The 19,852-nt window shown below is 33.6% G+C and overlaps 1 protein-coding gene across 4 annotated transcripts in view; it reads left to right on the top strand.

The window, feature by feature from the left end:
* Positions 1-19,852, top strand: part of LOC105833006 — a 173,078-nt gene that overhangs the window by 125,889 nt on the left and 27,337 nt on the right. For 3 of the 4 annotated variants that reach the window (XM_036291334.1, XM_012674392.3, XM_012674393.3), the window contains 2 exons: positions 8,709-8,840; positions 8,908-9,126. In XM_036291334.1, the coding sequence (XP_036147227.1) occupies positions 8,709-8,840; positions 8,908-9,126 (351 nt within the window). The remainder of the gene's footprint in view (positions 1-8,708; positions 8,841-8,907; positions 9,127-19,852) is intronic. The other variant, XM_012674395.3, reaches the window with a different exon arrangement.

The raw sequence follows: 19,852 nt of genomic DNA, 5'->3' as shown, positions 1-19,852 counted from the left end.
ATTTATTATTATTGTTTAACATTACTAGCGACTAAAAGATTTCTACTATTTTAATTTTATTAGTTAATAACAGGAGGAGGCAAAGTCCCTTCTTAGCCCACGTGTTTTCTGCATCACATGAGTTTGCGACTTTCCACGCGTAGCAAGATCCACCCCCTGTTTACAGAACGAAACGACGTTCACGCTTGTACTGTATCACATGGGTTTGCGACTTTCCAAGGCACCTCTACCGACGGGGTGGGTGCGGGAGGCAGAGCGAAGCCCCCGTTGCACCCTTATCCGTGAGTGTGTGTGTGTGTGTGTGTTTGTATTGCCACAGCGAAGAAGTTTCCACGCTTCGTACTGTACCGCATGGGTTTGCGACTTTCTACGCATAGTGAGGTCCACCCCCCTCCCCGCTTACAGAGCAAAATTACGTCCACGCTTGTACTATACCACATGGATTTGCGATTTCAGATGTGAAATTGTGGCTAAATAACAACTTAAAATTGGTTGGGTTAGAGTTAGGAAAATATACGGGGTGCTCTGCCTCTCCCCCGCCCACGCGTTCTCTGCACCATATTTATATGAATATCAAAATAAACATCATCAAAACGTATATTAAAATATGAGTGTGTGAAGTTGGTCTCTTCAAAGCATTGAAGTATAGTTCTGATTAGAGTTCTGGCTTGTTTCCGGCAATATAAAGAGTTCCTGATAATTTTTAAAAAGAGTTCTGGCAATTAATCTAATAAAAACATTTTTTGAAAAAAGGTGGGCCAACTTCACGATTTTTTAAATCAAATTTTGAGATCGAATAGTTCTGAATGACTTAAACGCTTTATTTTGTGATTACCTAGAGTTCCTGATACATAAAAAATTTTTGGGGTTGATTAAAAAAAAATTTTTAGGGAAAGAAATTTTTTAATCACCTCTCGTTTAAATATCGGTTATCTTGCAAACCGTTGACCTAATCACTTTTAGCCATTAGACTTTTTGTCAGAACTTGTTAAGAACTACTCAGAACTCTTAGTAAGAACTATTCGGAACTCAAAAATAATTTTTGAGTAACTCTAAATAATTTGCTAGTTTACTCTTGTGGTGCGGTGCCAACGGTCAAATTAAAAAATTGTTTAAATATATTTAATGTAACGGAACTATTGTTAAAATCTATGAGGAACTATAGAACTATTGCGAGTGCAAGTAGAACTGTTGATATAACTTTTCTTTTTTATTCATGAGGTTCCAGGAGAAATTAGCACCACATACCTTAATATTTCATTTTTTTATCATTAAATCAACGGAACTATTTCTGAAACTTATCAAAAACTCCACAACTATTTGGGGTGCAAGTAGAACTGTCATGAAAACTTGCGGTGCAGAAAGTTACGGTACCAATTTCACAGTGATTTTCAATTATCTACCGTTCAAATATCGGTTATCTTGCAAACTGTTGGCCTAATCGTGCGAACCATATTTATCTTTTTCTATTTAACACCGTAATGTTGGTTGAAAAGAGACAGTGATTGGCCATACACGCGCTCTATTCTTTTCTATAAAGCCGACCGATCTTCACGTAGTGTGCGCAATATTAGAAAAGTCTTATGGCCCAAAGCGATTAGGCCAACGATTTGTAAGATAATCAATATTCGAACGGTAAATGAAAGTTTTCCGAGTCCCGGAATCGAAAATTATTTTAGAGTTCCGAATAGTTCTGACTAGAGTTCTGAGTAGTTCTCGACGAGTTCTGACAAAAAGTTTGTTTAAGAAATTTACTCACTTTATTAAAATAAGAACTAAAATGTAAATAATATTATATGTTATTATGATAAACAATAACATAAATGTTATAACTTAGCTTTAATCTAATTTTAATTTATTTTCTGTTTTTAATTTATTGAATTCCTTTTTTTATTTTGAAATAAAAATATTACATTAAATTATTATATTTATTTATATACCGGTGTACTTTTTCTAGATACATTAATACATATTTTATATTATAATAAAATTAGTTAAATTAATTTTATTAAATGTTGTTAATTTGTTTGATTTTTATATATTTAATTTAAATAAATGTTTTTAAATACTTTTTATTAATTTTATGTTATTTAAATATCAATAACATAATTACTTCTTGTAAATCTTCTGCTTTTCTTTTTATTGGTATTTTTACACCTTTTAATAATAAGGATAATGACATATGACTTTTTAATTTTTTAATATTATTTAAATTATTAACTAATGAAAATATTGCATTTGCTGTAAAAATATATGTTTGTAAATTATTTAAAAATATATTTATTATTATTAAATAATAATTAAAAAATTATAAATCTACTTGAAAAAAATTGTGTAAAATCGTTGATTATGAATCGTTGATTCTTAGGGTTATATATTTCCAAATTTGCAATGCAATTTTTTTCAAATGCAATTTTACATAAGAATCAGGAACAAATAAAAATTAAATAACTTTTAAACCAATAAGAGAATTGTACTCAAATTTTACAGCCGTTTAAATATAATTTTTAGCTATTTAAACATAAAAATAAAACAATCTGTAAATTTTTTTTATTTTTAGTAATATTTTGAGATGTAGCACATTCTTAAAAGCAAAGATAATAATAAATGCTTTAACACCTAATACAAAAAAAATTTTTTTTTTAATTTATTTTTTCACGTTAATAAAATAACGTTAAAATTTGAAAATTTTTATAATTTACAACTTTACTTGTAAATAAACATATTATTTAGCTATATAAAAATGTCATAACTTATGGTTTCATTATAATGATGATGTTCCTGGCAAGCATTAACCTTTAGCCTACACCTGGAGTATGGCGTACCACAGCACATTTTTAAGCTCAATTTTAGATACGTAAATCGATGAAAACGGTACTTATGGTGCCATTTGTTAGTAGTCAAGACGTGTCTCTTTAAGTTAAACGGTTGCTATTACCAGCGCGACGTCAGTCTGCTTCTGGCAATCGATCGAAGTAGACGCCAAAAAGTTGGGGTATGACATATTCTTAGTAGGATACGTAGTTTTTTCAATTTAATCTTTTATTTTTTTTCTTGTAAATAGTGTAAGGTTTTATGAAAAAGTGAAAAAAAATTTTTAAGAATAATGTTCCCAGCTTGCTAGCGATTGCATATGTGACAATCACCGCGCGGCTTTATGCACTGATCGCGCTTGCACAGATTGAAAAAAAAAATGGTTTAAACAATAAATTACGTTGTACTTGCTTATTTTTCTATTTTTTGTTTTATAACTTAACATATAAAATGGTTTGTAATATCTACTGAAATAAATGCGAATTTTTATTACATTTCATCATTTTTATTTGTCTATAAAATTTTCATCTTGGTAATTTTAAATAAATATGGTTATTACAATGCCCACTATAGCATTTATTTTTCATATTTAGCGTCACATCTCTAGAAAATAATCGCATAAGATTTTTTAAAAAATATTGAAAATTAAAAATTGTACGAATTTTTTTAGTAAAAAACATCAGTTTTCATCTAATCTTTGTTTCAAGAATTTTTTGATGTGTGTTAAAATTAAAAAAATTTTATGTAATTTATCAGATATTATTTTCAAAGCTTTAAAGTTGATTTAGAATTTTTTCCAAGTTAAAACGATTTCGATTAAGATATGGGTTTAGGGCAATAATTTGAAGTAGTTGGGGTATGACATAATATCCCTTGTGTAGGGTAAGTAATTTTTTCGAAGTGTGTAGGCTAAAGGTTAAAAGTTTATCTTGGTATTCAACGAAATAACAGATACGTAAAAAATTATGTATATAAAGAAACTTATTTCTAAATTTAAATAATTTGTTTTAATAAATGATAATAAAATAATTAAATAAATAGTAGCATTAAAAAATAGGTGAGAGGAGGAAAGAAGAGAGATGAGGGATAGAATAGAGTTGATGGAAAAAAGAATAGAGTATTTAGAACAAAAGTTGGAGAAGAGTGGTAATAAAGGGGGGGGGGGATTTTTAAAAGAAGAGAAGGGAAGGAAAGGGGAAGGTAGGGAGAATAACGAGAAGAATGAGAGAATTCGAGGTCAGGTTAGATAAAAGGGAGAGGGAAACAAGGAGAAATAATGTAATAGTCAAAGGAGTTAAGATAGGAGAGGGAAAAGTGGAGGAGACAGTAAAAACATTATGGGGGGAAATGGGTATAGAAGAGAGTGTAAGGGTGGTAAGGAGAGTAGGGGGGTAGATAGAAAGGGGAGAGGGATGATGTTATTGAAGGAAGCTTAGAGAGTAAAAAGAGAGTGATGGAGGCAAAGAAAAGATTAAAAGGGAGAAGGGAGAGGGGATAGATGACGATCTAACGAGAGAGGAGAGGAGAGCTAGATGGAAAATAGAAAGGGAAGCAGATAGAGAGTTGAAAAAAAGGAAGAGAGTCAATGTAGGATATATGAGGATGTGGGTGGATGGGAAAATGAAGATGTGGGGTGAAATAGGAGAAATGTGATTTGGAGATAAGGAAAACGATTAAAGAAAGATAGGAGGAGAGGTGGGAAGGGGGAGAAAGGGAGGGGGAGGGGAGAAGAGAAAAAGAGAGGGATTTGGGAAGGGGGAGGTGCATAAAATAGGGTTTTGGAATGTGGCAGGGGTAGGGAATAAGGATAAGGACTTTTGGGAAGGTTTGAAGAACTGGGATGTAATAGTATTGAGTGAGACGGATGGATGAGGAAGGATGGGAAAAAGTAAAGGATAGGTTCTATTCTATTCTATTCTATTCTTAATAAAATAGAATAAATTGGTTAATAACATTAATTTAATTTATTAAATTTTAAGAAATTTTGATAAGTTTAAATAAATTTTAATGAATTTAAGGAATTTCAATAAAATAAGCCAATTGAGAGAGATTTCCAATAAAATATTTTAATCAGGAAATACAATAATTGAATATAAATAATATTTAATAATATTTAATAAAAATATTTAAATGACATCTTTATAAACGATTACTGTATATAAAATATATAAAAATTGTTATTATTGTATATGATTTATTATATGTCATATTTTTATTATTACATATTATATTATGATATGTATAACGTTATTTTTAAATTTTAAACTCTTTTCTTAAAATATGAATTTATCAAATATAATTATTTCTTTATATTTTTCATCATCTTAAGGTATTTATATCTTGGGATTTTTACGCGGAACTTGAATATATTAATTTATGTACTCAAGAGATTTTTTAATTGATTTATTGATCATAACGCTGGCGTAAGTACGCCCTATATGTAGGGAAAGACAAAGGAGGTAAAAAGTAAGACAATGTATGGATAGAGGACCGTAAAAGAACTCGTTATGTTTATTGGTACTTAGTCATTTATTCGCTCGTGGTATTGTCGGTTCGGCGCGGGAAACGAGACTGCCCGAAAAACTAAGCTGCCGATATTGTCAGGGATCGTTCGCCTTGAATCTTGTTTCTGTCGCTTTGTTCTCGGAAACACAGCTGACATTGTCACGCGTGTATCACGCGGCGGCACTATGGTCCGGAGAATTTTCGTGCTCATCTTATATTTTGTGTTACACATAGGACAGTCGATGTCTGTGCTAACAAAACGGGCGTAAACCTTGGGATTGGTCTAATTCCTTTACGCCATACGTCGGTACGCTGTACGCTGGTCTCATATGACTGCACCCTTAGCAACCGACTGTACCACCAGTGTGGATGACATATATGTGCATTTCGAAAAAAATAAAATTAAACTATCGGAATTTTTATAGTGGCAAGTATTCCAAGGTTTTGAGGTGGCTGAATTCTAATAGCGTTTTCTACTGGGAAAACTGGTGCAGCACCAACGCTGCGGTAGATTTCGATGAAAACTCCACTAGCGCAATAATAGTGCAGGTTTAGTGTGGTTCAGTGGAACACATCATTAGACAGGTTTAAAAATTAAACAATTTCATTGTTCTAAAGTTTACTAAAATAATGTAATAACATATACTTTAATGTAATACCTTAAAGCACGAACATAACATCTATTTAATTTGCACTGGCATCTTCCACCGTCTCGAAAGACGGTGGAGCAAAAGTTGCACTTGGTGCAATTTTTTTGCATCAATTTTGTTAGTAGAACATTAAACATTGAATATATGTGAACTGATTTTTACAGTGGAACAATAAAATTGCACTCAGTGCGCACCAGTGTTGCACTAGTTTTGCCAGTAGAAAACGCTATAATTTAAGGTCCAAATTGCAAAATGCAAAATGAAAGATTTAATATGGCGCATCAAAGTTTTCTAAAATAATCAGTTTTTCTTGAAAATGGATTTTTATAAGTTTTTTGGGTTGCTAAATCTAAATTTTATGTCAAAATTAAAAAATGAATCTAATATGGCGCATTAGTTTTTAAAAATAATTAAATTTTTTTGAAAATTGGTTTTTATATTGGATCTGCTATTTTGAATTTTGAAATTTTGATCTCAAATTCGAAACCAGCGACCCCAAAAATGTAAAGAATAAATTTATAGATGAAATTGTAAAACTTTTTCAACACAAAAATGGCACAGAATATTGATTTCCGTCTCACAGTTAAAGAGTTAATTCTCGGTTGTCACACTGGGTACAGTATCCATGCGTCAACTTTGAAGTCAAATAAATCTTACTTATATCTTGTTTATAGCTTCCTTATACCTTATACCTTCCTTGTACCTTATATCTTCCTTCTACTTTCAAATAAGTATCTCTTTTTAAGCGCCGATTAAAAAACTACTTTTTTCATTGAAGTACTATATATTAACAGTAACTACATAAATTTTGAACTTAAAATATTTAAAATTAAAAAAGATAAGATTTTTTTTGTAAAAATTATTTCTTCCGGAAATTACAGTTTTCCTTTTTTTAACATAAAGCTTCTTAAATTTTAACATTGTAACAATCAAATAATGTTCTAAAAGGATTGAAGTTAATCCCCAATTTGTTTGGTTATCATATCTCCGATAGTTTTAAAACAGTGATCGTTTAAAAATCGAAATGGATACGTTGTATCCCAATGTGACAACGATGCGACTTGAGATAAATGTGACAATCAAGGGTTAAAATAGTGTTAAACTCCAACTTTTTCCACAACCATTGGTGCACAAAATAGTTGTATTTTATATTTTTTAAACTTGTCAAGATTGTTATTTTTATTTAAAAATAGTGGCTAAATCGAAAAAATGTAAGAATTCTATTTTTTTTACAATAATTCTTAAATTTTGAATAACTGAAGGCTTATTATTATTGAAAATAATGGGATTGATATTCGCAGTTGATTTTCAATCAAATACATAATTCTTTGATATAGCGAATTCAATATGGCAACCAAAAAGGATTGTTGATTTTCCACATTTTTTCTAAGTTTCTCCATGAATCCTTTCTCGAAAACTGTTTTATGCACAAACTATTATCAGGTTATGAATTAATTTATTGGAATATATCAATGGACATAAATTTATAAAGTTATAAGTTAGAAAGCAGTAAATTCAAAATAATAGAAATTGTTGGCTATTAAAGTTTATTGCTGCTATACATAATTAGGTATTTTCCTTGGTTTCTAATCTGTGATGTATTGATTGAATGATTAAATAAAAATAATAACCTCGATAAAATATATGAAAATATATATTTCTAATGTTATGAATTATCAAAAAGAAATTTTTTTTATCGAGTGTCGCTAATTCTTTCATAACTGTTTGATACTTTCTTTTAATGTTTATCATTTTCTATACGACTTATAATATATTATTCTTACTTAGTTTTATCACTAATTGTTCGCAAACCTATTAATATATTAACAATAATTATATCTTCTAGTGATGTAAAACATTATTTCGTCATATATGGATGATTTTATAGTTGGATCACTCATTTAGCATTCCTTAATTTTGCATAACTTCCTTTTAGACATATTAAATGACAGACAGAAATACTCAAAGACATACTTCACGAGCGAGAAGAAATTATTTTCAAATAAAAATTTACGAAATAATGAGAAGAATGTAGAAAAATTGATCAATTTTACATTTTTTTGTCGTCATATTAAATCCGCTATATTAAAAATTGTGTATTTGATCGAAAATCAACTGCAAATATCAATTCCATTATTTTCAATAATAATAAGCCTTTAGTTATCCGAAATTTACGAATTATTGTGAAAAAAATACATCTCGTAAATTTTTGCGATTTACCCGCCATTAAAAAAAAAATGTCAAATTTGACTAATTTAAAAAATATACCCTTAACTTTTAGACTGCCGGCAGAATCACTATAGTGGCTCGAAATTTGTCAAGAATTTTGCATAGAATGTATATAAGTATATTTTTTTGTAACTTATCTATAGTATTTTTTGGCAAGGTTAAAGTACAATTATTTTATGCACCGATGCAGAAAGAGTTAGAGTTTCATATTATATTAATTTATAAAAAATTTTACGTAAGAAATGATATTTTTAAATTTCTTTTAGATCTTTAACGTTGCAAATAAAGTCGTTAAAAATTAAAAATGCGTCCGCTAGGGCATTAAATTTGCTTTTACGAATTGAACGGATATGGAAAATCGTGTCATGCATCCAAACTTTTGATCAGTGTGTAAGATTATTATTACAATATTACCACAATGTGATTATAAAATTTTCCCATTTGGAATTTATCATATAATGATATAATGAATAATTTTTAACAAATTGCGTTGTTATCATTCTAATATAGAAGGGTATACAAGCATAAGCGTGAGGGAACCATTAGCTAACATAATAGCGCAGACCAAAGCAACTTACAGACAGAATCAACCTACTCGACCAATTACGGATTCTCACTATGCTACTGTTTCCGATGATTCTGGTAAATAATCTTTAGAAGCATACTATAGTAAATATAACTTATAAGAAATTCACAATTTGTTCTATAGATGAAATGTACGCGGCAATTGACGAGCAGGACAAAGTATACACCAGCGGTAGTGAAACGTATGCACAAATTCAACCAATGACGTTAGAAACGCAAAGGCAAACACAACATGAACAAATAGCATTTAGTCAACTACCACGCATCGAAGAACCGCATTCCGTACCTCAACCACCGAGTGTTGACAGTTTACGTCATGTCGCACATGCCCATTCTAGGCAAGGTAATAATAATTTTTGTTGTAATAATTACATAATTTAATTCTTTTAGATTTGGTAGAACATAGATATTTAAAAATCACATTTTTAATAAATATTGATTAAGGGATTTTAAGAGATACAAGAGACAGGTCTATTTTTTTTATTAGTTTATTTTTGTATACTAGACTAGAACACAACATTGCGCGCGCTTCGCGCGCGCCACTTAGCATTTTTATATTGAACATTGCACTTTTTTTTCTTCTGTAATATTACTCTCACACACTTTATCATATTTAATGCCCTTCTCTATTTCACGCTCCTTCTCTCCCTCTCTAAATTATTAATTATATTATTAATGATATTAATTATATAATTTTCATATTGTTCAATATTACTCTTACACTTTACTTTCTTATTTATTCTTCTTTATCTCTCACGCTCTTCCACTCTCCCCCCTCCATCCCTCTCTCTCTCTCTAAACACAAATTAGTAATTATATTATATTTTCATGTTTCTTAATATCACTCTTACATACTTTATCTGCATACTTAATCCCCTTTAAATAAATTAAAAATTATAATATATTATATGTAATGTTACCTGTTAATTTTTAATCAATTTTCAAAACTTTCACTTTCTGGCTTTCTTGTTTAATCTCTCTCAATAACAATTTCCTTTTATCTAATCTCTTTCCTTTTCTAATCTCTTTCGACAAAACTCACTGTCTCTCTCTCTGACCATTTCAACAACTTCTAATAATAAGCATTCAACAACTTTAAAATTAAATTTTTTTAATTTTATGCCTTAATAATACATCATTAAAATTAAATTTTTTAATAAATTAAAATTTATAATATTACATGTATTGTTACCTGATAATTTTTAATCAAATTTCAACACTTTCACTTTCTGGATTTCCTTTTAAACTCTCTAGATCTCAATTCATTCTCTCTAATCTCATTCCTTTCCTTCTATTAAAATACACAAAATGTCAAAATAATTAAAACGCAAATGATACTTAATGAAAATAATAATTAATAAAAAATAATAATTATTAAGAATGATAATTAATAAGAAATGAGAATTAAGAGTTTAAGATTCCTTTTTTTCAAAATATTTAAAACGCAAATGTTACCTTCCCGAAATCTCTCTCTCTTTCTCTCTCTCTCTCTCTCTCTCTCTCTCTCTCTCTCTCTCTCTCTCTCTCTCTCCTTCTCTCTCTCTCTCTCTCTCTCTCTATTTTTTTCTACCTATCACTTAATTCTTGTAATTTTTTTAAACTTTTTATTTTTTATAGATATTTATGTATATATACACTGGCGCAAAATAAAATGATCCAAAAATTTTGACCGAATTTTAGGCAATCTTCAAAGTGATGCAACTTTGCGAAAAATCATCTAAATTACATGTACTTTTTTTTAATTAAAGGGCAAAGACTCTACTTTGAGAATCCCTAGGCGAAAGTTTGATTTGTTAAGTGCGAATACAATGCTCTGTGTATTGTAAAAATTCGATATTTTCTGCAATTGTCAGCCTTTTGCTGAAATTAGTTTTTACAATGCTCTGTGTATTGTAAAAATTCGATATTTTCTGCAATTGTCAGCCTATTGCAGAAACTTAGTTTTTACAATGCTCTGTGTATTGTAAAAACTCGATAGTTTCTGCAATTGTCAGCCTATTGCAAAAACTTAGTTTTTACAATGCTCTGTGTATTGTAAAAACTCGATAGTTTCTGCAATTGTCAGCCTATTGCAGAAACTTAGTTTTTACAATGCTCTGTGTATTGTAAAAACTCGATAGTTTCTGCAATTGTCAGCCTATTGCAGAAACTTAGTTTTTACAATGCTCTGTGTATTGTAAAAACTCGATATTTTCTGCAATTGTCAGCCTATTGCAGAAATTTTTTTTTACAATGCTCTGTGTATTGTAAAAATTCGATATTTTAAAGATAAACATAAATATATATACATGCATATGTATATGTACATTTATATACAGGGTGTTTGGTAAAAATTTATGCAATTTTTATAAACAGGTAGAGCGCATTAAATTGAACAGAAAAGTTCTTTAACATTTTGCGTTTTTCGCAATAGTTAATAGTTGTTGATTACACAGGCACACAAAAAAGTGGTTGGTTTGGCGGACCAAATTAATTAATCCTTATGTATTTTGACTCGCTAAATTCAAATCCAAGATCAGAATTGCTGAATTGGCCTATTTTTTCCTAATTTCAAAAGGAAACACCACTTTTTTGTGTACCTGTGTAATCAATAACTCGTTAACTATTGCGAAAATGGAAAAACGGTAAAGGACTTTTCTGTTCAGTTTAATGTGCTCTACCTGTTTATAAAGATTGCATAAATCTTTACCAAACATCCTGTATATAGATATTTATAAAAATTAAAAATTTAAAAACATTTAAATAAATAATATTTATTTTCTAATAAAATCTATTCTTATATAATATTATAAAAAGGTACATAATATTAATAATCATTAAGTTGAGTCAGGTATAAAAAATCAATATATCGTTCGGTTGTAATTAACGTTGACTCCAAACGGATAGATATATTGATTTTTTTATAGCTGTCTCAAAATCCGATGGAATGTACTCCATGATTTTTTGTTTCTATGTTCTTTTGTCTTCTATTTTACCATGTCTTCTATAAATAATAATATATTGGACTTTATTTTTATTTTTTAAATTGATTTTAATACCTAAAATATCCAGATTATTTAAAATGTTTTTTTCATTAGTAATATGTTATGTATCCTTCTTATAAAAAATTGTAACTCCTCCTGCACAACCATCACCTAATCTATAATTATTATATACCTTTCTTGTCTTTCTTTTTCTCCCTCCGTTTTTATAAGAAAATGTCTTAATCTTTACTAATTTAAAAGAATTATGCTTTCTTGAATCTTCTCTCTTTTTTCCTATTCTTCTTTCTTTTCTTCATCTCTTTCCCTTTCTTTAATCTATCTTTTATATTCTGCAATTTTGAATTAAAAAGTGTAAGTGTAATTTTATAAATAACTACATAATATTATATAAAAACATATTTTATTAAAAATTATTATTTACTTAATTATTTAACTTTTTGTGAATAAATACATACACACATATATGTGTGTATTATATAAAAACATGTTTTTATATAATATTATGTACAATAATTATTTATAAATTTACATAATTTTACACACATATACACACAAGCGCGTGCGCATGCACACATAAAAAAGTACACACACAGAAAAAAAAATATAACCAATAACATTTGTAATTGCGGGCTGCCAACTACATAAAATACTTAATACAATATTTACTGTTAACGCAAGTACAATACTGCAATAACATATGGTATTGCATTGAGTAGGCAGTTTTCAATTACATATCTTATTAGATACATTACATTTTTTGCAGTGTATATATAATTTTAGATCCGTATCAGCTATATTAATTGATTTTGAAACAGCTATAAAAAATCAATATATCTACCAGTTTGGCGTCAATATTAACTACAAACCGAATAATATATTGATTTTCTACACCTGACTCATTAATATTATGTATCTTTTTTATTTCTGTTCTCTGTTTATACCTTTTTAATGTTTCTTTTCTTACTCTCTTAAAAGCGGCAACAATAAATTCGATTCGAACATCTCCTTTTTTAGATAGGAATCTTTCTGATTACAGAGTATTATATAGGAAACTTTAGGGAATCAGTATATTGTAACTAACAAGGGAAGTGTTGCAAGTGTCCGACACCAATTTGATTCTCTTTAAAATATGTTGTCAAATACAGAAATTTAAGAGACACGTATTTTTTTATGTGCGAAATTTTATGTTTAGACAGTGAAATATCCCTTTAAAAAAAAAAATTTTTTTTTTTTTTGGAACGAATATCGTCGGAAGTATAAAAGATAGAAAAAAATTTTTTAAATAAAAGTTGTATTTTAAATAAAAGTTGTAGTTTAAAGAGTACTTTGAAGTTGTAAAGAAAAAAAATTTTTTAATTTTTTTGTTTTACAAAACACCTACCTCTATTTTTTTTAATTAAAAAGAATTGTTTTTCGCTAAATTAAAGCGTTTTTTTCTAAATTTAACCATGTATATTAAAGTTATGTTACAAAATATCATTTTCGAGAATAAGGTGGTTCTTGCATTTAGGTCAAATGTAGATAGCTCAGAAAAAAAGATATTAAATGAAAGGTTAACATTCCTAGAGTGTGTCGGCAAAATTTCAGATTTTTTAAATGTTTGGTTCCAGAGATATATGTCCGAAAACTTTGTCAATTTTACATGATGATAATAGGGAAAGGGTACTCAGATTGCACATTTATGGAATATGTTCATACTTTTCGACTAGATAAACGAATAAAAAACATTAATCTATGCAATTAAAATTTCTACAGATACTGACGCGACACCAAACCATACCGTATATAACAATATACGGTCATTTTAGCTCAAAAAAGAGCGTTACCTCGGAAAAAGTCCCATTGAGCTAAATTTTTGCACACACCTTTATGGAAGCATTATTAATAACGTGCGAAAAGTCCCCATCGATATCGTGTGAAAATTGTAGATTGAACAATTTTCTACAAAAAAGGTCCTATACATTTTTTACGTACGAGCAACCGTTTTCACGTTATACGGCAACAAAGTAGCAACTGCAGAGCGTAGAACAATAATAGCAATGCATTCGTTTCCCCACCACCTTCGAGGTAGAATGCAAGGCACGTTTTTTTTTATGGTTTCCCCAATAGACCTAATCTATATTTTGCAAAAAATATATGTATAAAATCATTACGATTTTTCTTCATCATTGTTTTCAATTTTAGGTATTTTTTCTACATCTCCGTCTTCTATTTCGTCTTGAGTACTTCCCTTCGATATATTAATAATGGCGTCCATTTCATCGTATTATTCGCTACAATTTGAAGGCGTTTTTCCACTGGATTCAATTTTTTATTTTTGTACCAAGCTCTACTTAAAATATTCGCTTGCGCATCGCGAAAACAAATTATTGTCATTGTTGATGACTTTGTGGTAATAACAATATTTCTCCCGTACCGTTTAATTAATTTGGAGATAAGTGTTTTGTCAGCAGGAATATAATCTACAAGTACTGCTTTCAACTCTTCTAATGTAAACTGCCAATCTTCATTATTTTTAATATAATAAAATATATCTTTCATTGCTAATATAATATTCTTGTCCAATGGACGACCTGTTTTACTTTGACCTGTTGTTATTTTAGCGAAAGATGTGAAGCAATCGCCATGATATTTCGCTCTAGCGGCTACTCACAAATTATGCTCAAAATTAACCTGATCTAATACAGTTCTTCTGTACTTGTCACCACGTGCCTCAGCTATTTTAATGACAGAATTCTTAAAAGAAATTGTACATACTTGCCGAATTATACGACGATATTGTTGTTTTTTTTTTCTCTGTTTCCTTGTTGGCTTCGTCACCACAAAATAAATACAATGTGCGACGTTGCTTTCCCTCGGGAACCGGCCAGGTCCGAGGGGGCTACGCCCAATTAAACGGTAACCTTTACTGGGAGTGACGAGTAACGCTTTCTCAACGAAAATCGGAAGCTTCGGAAAACAGTATCCCCCAAGTGGAACTTGAAAAATTCCCCCAACGATATCAGTAGCTCGCGGGACGGTATCTTCAATATATCGCTCGAGACTGCTCTCGAAACGATAGCGGTAACTTGCGTAAGCGGTATCCCCAATATATCGCTCGAGATTGCTTTCGATACGATAGCGGTAACTTGCGTATACGGTATCTTCACAAAACTATATTTTGAGCGCCAGGCGCGAATTCTCGCGCCACACAATAATTAGCGATAATGCGGTAACCCAAGAGAAAGCGTTACTACAGCCGGTAGCTCTTTTACTCGAAGCGGTAGAGGGGCGTGATTCTTAAGTAGATGAGACGTGTGGAGATGTTGGATCGAGGCAGGTCGCAGAAAAGATTTGGTACTCAATTTGTTAAACAAATAAACAATCAATTATATTTCTTTGGTGTTTAGAGGATACGGTAACAGTAGAACAATTGACTTTAATCAAATGATCTGAACACAACGAATTCGTAGATACTTTCCATTGAGACGATAACAAGACTTAGAGACAAAGAAAATGCGGAAACCAGAAAATCTATTACACGAGGCGGGAGGCCGATGAAGCTCTCCGCCCGAATAACAATAAAGATAATATATGCGGAAACAATATTCGCGGTAACAATTGACTCGACTATACTAAATATGACTGTCGGTGCCGGCTTTGTCCGAGAGGGACGTACTTAGTTAACTATTATTCGGGGCCGGTCGGTCCAAGCTCTCGTGCGGCCACGAGACTCTACTTTCTACTTCGAGTTACTCAACACAAAACAACAGCAATGACGGTAACGGATGTCGGATGACCAGTAACACAACAATAAACGGTATCCTTTATCCGGACCCGCACGAGAGTCGACCGCCTTATCCGAATCTTACTTATCGGTGGCTGCCGAGTGATGGCCTTACAAAACGGTATCTTGGTCCTTCGAAGTCTGTAGCTATTTCTCCACAAAGCGAAAACTGAGGGGCTCGTCCTCGTCGATGCGCAAGATAGCACGGCTTGCCGAACAGTGAGGAGCCCCGGTCCCGCGCCGGCCGGCTCGAGCCGCCGCGCAGGCGCGTGCGCGTTTCGATTTTCGATAGATGGATCCGCACGTGTCGCAGGATCCTCGGCCTATCGCTGCGCCGCCTTACTCCTCGTGACCTCCGTGATCCGCGCGTGACGACTTCCGCCGGCGAGATTGTTCTTGCTCTGCCGTTTTGGTTGGTCCGGCTGGCCAGGCCGTGACCGAACCGATCTTGGTTGACGGGCCGTTGGCGTGGATACGGCCGCTCCCCCGGTCTGCAGCCCGGTGGCGTGCCCTCGGCGTGATTCCTCCAGAGAATCATCTTGTAGTCATGCGGTATCCTTGCGGGGTCGGTATCTTCGCATCTCAGGGGCGGCATCGCGCAGCGGGGCCTGACGCACGGCTCGGCGGGGCAACTCCTTGCGAGGCACCTTGTGCGCTGTCGACAGCTCGCGACAATATTTCCACGACGGCTGCTTCTCCTCCGTGTTTAATACAATCTGACATGAGCCCACCCTCGGCGCCCTAACTCTAAATAACTAATAGTACAAATGGAAAAGCAGTAACACGGAAGTTAGAAAAGAAAAAGATAATAAAACAAAGTCGTGTCCCCCTCGGTTCGTCGAGGAGGAGCCCCAGACCGACCCCCTCGGTCGGGCTTACGCCCTTGTGACGAGCGCGGCCGGACGCGTCACGTGACAAATGCTTGAAAATCAAAAGAGCTCGCCCGTATTTTACGAGGAGAGCTCTGGAACCTACTAGCGGCTTTTTCATCTCGCCGTCTTTTAAATGCCGCGATACTACTCTTTCGAGTATAGTCTTTACGACAATCAACATGGATAGTCACTGAATTTACATTTTTTATATGTTTAATGTGTCCATTGCCTCTGTTAACACTGGCGTCCTTCAAAGATTGTAAGCCGCGCTCAACAACCACAGTATCACCTTCCGAGAGAGATTTAGAGCAAATAAAACAAATATTCGCCATTAGAATTATATTTTTGATATTATTATTACGTTCACAATAAAACCTCCGAGTTTGAGAACTTGAGCTGCGATCAGCTGTAATCCGCGAGCCGTTGCTCGCGGATAATAAAAGAAAAACACGTTTTGCATTTTACCTTGAAGGTGGTGGGGAAACGAATGCATTGCTATTATTGTTCTACGCTCTGCGGTTGACACTTTGTTGCCATATAACGTGAAAACGGTTGCTTGTACGTAAAAAATGTATAGGACCTTTTTGTAGAGAATTGTTCAATCTACAATTTTTATAATAACCATAATTGTGATTCGACCAATAGGAAGCGAGATATTTGCGAAAAACCGATTTTTGTGATCTTTGACCTCGAATAACTTTCAAAGCGAACACGATATCGATGGGGACTTTTCGCACGTTATTAATAATGCTTCCATAAAGGTGTGCGCAAAAATTCAGCTCAATGGTACTTTTTCGAAGGTGAAATACTAAAATAACTGGACTGTAAATAAAGCGTAATTTTTTACCAACTTTCGGCAACTGTCGACACGACACGAGAATCATTGCGGCCGTTTTGAATAGTCGCTTGGCAACGTCGCACGCGTCAACTGACGCACAAGGCGCGTGTCCTACCCACAGAACTTATACTAATGGAAGGGGAAAAGAACTCGTACAAGTGTGTCCAAGAAGTGAGACAGTCACTAGTTCTGTCTCATACCTACAAATACGGCCGTTCATACGCATTATGAGGAAAAGTTATGAAATGAAGCAGAAAACTAGTTCTGTCTCATTTCATCTCAAGTCATGTTCTATTCTATCCTTGTCGCACAGATGTTGGACACAGTCTCGGCATACGGACGGTATACGCTATTCCGCTTCAATTAGTATAAGTTCTATGGTTCTACCATTCTCTCACCGTTGAATGGAGATTATATATTTATATTATATAGTTATATTATTTATATTATATAATAATATATAATATATGATATATATATACATATTGTGGATACATATATATGTATATATCATAGTCTACCTAGTCTACCTGAGATAATATATATTTGCAAGCGTGTATAGTTATAAAATTTAATATCTATATATTAATTATATTTAAATTTCGAAAACATAGACGTCTTTTTAGTGAAAAGTTGTCGTAAACGTGTGACAAATTCATATTGTCAACAATTTGTAAACAATAAGCTACAATTAAAAAATTTCATAGTTTGAAGGCATATATGCAATAACAAATGAAAATTATTATATATGTGTTGTTGCTGTCATGTTTGCATCATGATGCTCAAGATATAAATATTCATTCGATTGAGTCATTGCTGTCATTGCCGTCATGCTGCTGTCATGTTTTAGACAACATAACATACAAATATTGTCAACCGTTTGCTCGAAAAATTTCGCCAACTGTTTGCATGTATAAGCAGACATATTACTGTATTCGTAACGTGTTCTACTTCGATGTCAGCAAATATACAGCAAATATCTAGCAACACGTTTTGTGCATTAGTTTCTTCAAAATGCTTAATCACGCTTGACTATCTGGGTATAATAATGGCTATTTATAGGAACTAAAACATCTACTATTCTTTGGTTATTCATAATTAAGATATTGGCTGTTTTGTGCTTATACAAGGATAGAATGAAGAATAATAATGGAAAATAATTACTAATATGGCATAATTACGTCAAAAATTTAATATTAAATTTTTGGTCGGATATTTGCCGGATACTAATAATATCCGCCTATCCGGTCAAATAGGGGAGCATCCGAAATGGCCACGCGTAAATTTGACCACGTTCGAAACGGCCACATTCGAAATGGCCACGTTCAGAATGGCCGGGGGAAATATTGTACAGGGTTCAATTTGCCCACGTTCGGAATGGCCACGGGAAATATTACACGGAGTTCAACTTGCCCACGTTCGAAACGGCCACGTCCGAAATGGCCACATTCGGAACGGCCACGTTTGAAATCACCACGTTCTAAATGGCTACGTATATTTTATTTGATTTCTAATACAATGCATATAGGTTAGCAACTTGGACGGGATGGGTGCGGGAGGGGGGCCGAACGCACCCCCTTGCATCCCCCAGTATGTGCGTGGGCGTGTGCGCGCGCGTGTGTGTGTGTGTGTGTGTGCAAAGCATTCTCTGCACCACTGGGTTTCCACGCAAAACAAGATGCTCGTTAAAATACATTGTGGGGGACGTGGTTAGGTTTGGTTCAATCAGAAGGCCCCCTTTTACAAACAATAAAACGTGTCGGATATATTTAATCTTTGGTTGTACACTTGTTATTGCGTAAGTGTATAATCGATCTCTTGAGGTAGCCGGAAGCTGGTTAGTACTGGACTTGGTGGGAGTAGGCGTCGCTCGGAGTAGCTTCTCGGTGGGTGTGACTTCCTCAGTTGTAAGCCTCGGAAGAGGGTCCGTATAGGATGTAGAAGGATTAGGCGGCACCCGAAGGTGCCCGGAGGAAACTAGGTGGCTCCTACTCGCTGTCGCTACCGAAGAGCTCCCTGAACATGGCTCGCTTCTTTTCTAGGAGAGCACGTGGAATATGCTTCCCAGGTGTTTGAGGGAGCGCCTGTGGAGTCTTAGGGGCTTCCGGTGACGCTGGCGAAGCCGTGATAATCTCGTCGGAGGAGGCCTGCGTACCCCTGGTGGTCCGGTCTGAGATCACCCGAGGGCCGGTTGCGGTTTGTGTGGACCGGCCAATGGAAACCGCAGGACCAGTTGTTGTGGTCTGCGAAGCTCGGGTGATTTTCCCTCGACTCGCGGTCTGTGTCGCCCTGTGGACCGGAGGATGGCGCGGAAGACCTCGGGGCTGAAGACGAGGATCCCTGGGCTTCTCCGGGGAGAAAGCAATCCGGATGAGTCGCCACGGGACGCTGCTCTTCGTGATTGGCGACTCCTGGGCTCTCAGCGGCTTCGCAGGGCTCCTGATATCCGGCCTCACCGGATTGGCCCTAAGACCACGGTGGCCGAGTTGGCGGCAGCGGGGCAGTTTGATTGTAATATCTCCCGGAGGAGTTCCTAGTCGTACCAGAGAGCTCGCCCGCGCCGAATATCAGAATTACCGGGGCCCGTTGGTACTTTCTCCAAAAATTAC

This window comes from Monomorium pharaonis, chromosome 8 (genome assembly GCF_013373865.1).
Source record: "Monomorium pharaonis isolate MP-MQ-018 chromosome 8, ASM1337386v2, whole genome shotgun sequence".
Taxonomy (NCBI): Eukaryota; Metazoa; Arthropoda; class Insecta; order Hymenoptera; family Formicidae; genus Monomorium; species Monomorium pharaonis.
The sequence above is the reverse complement of the archived record's forward strand: the minus strand, read 5'-3'. Positions and strand labels throughout refer to the sequence as shown.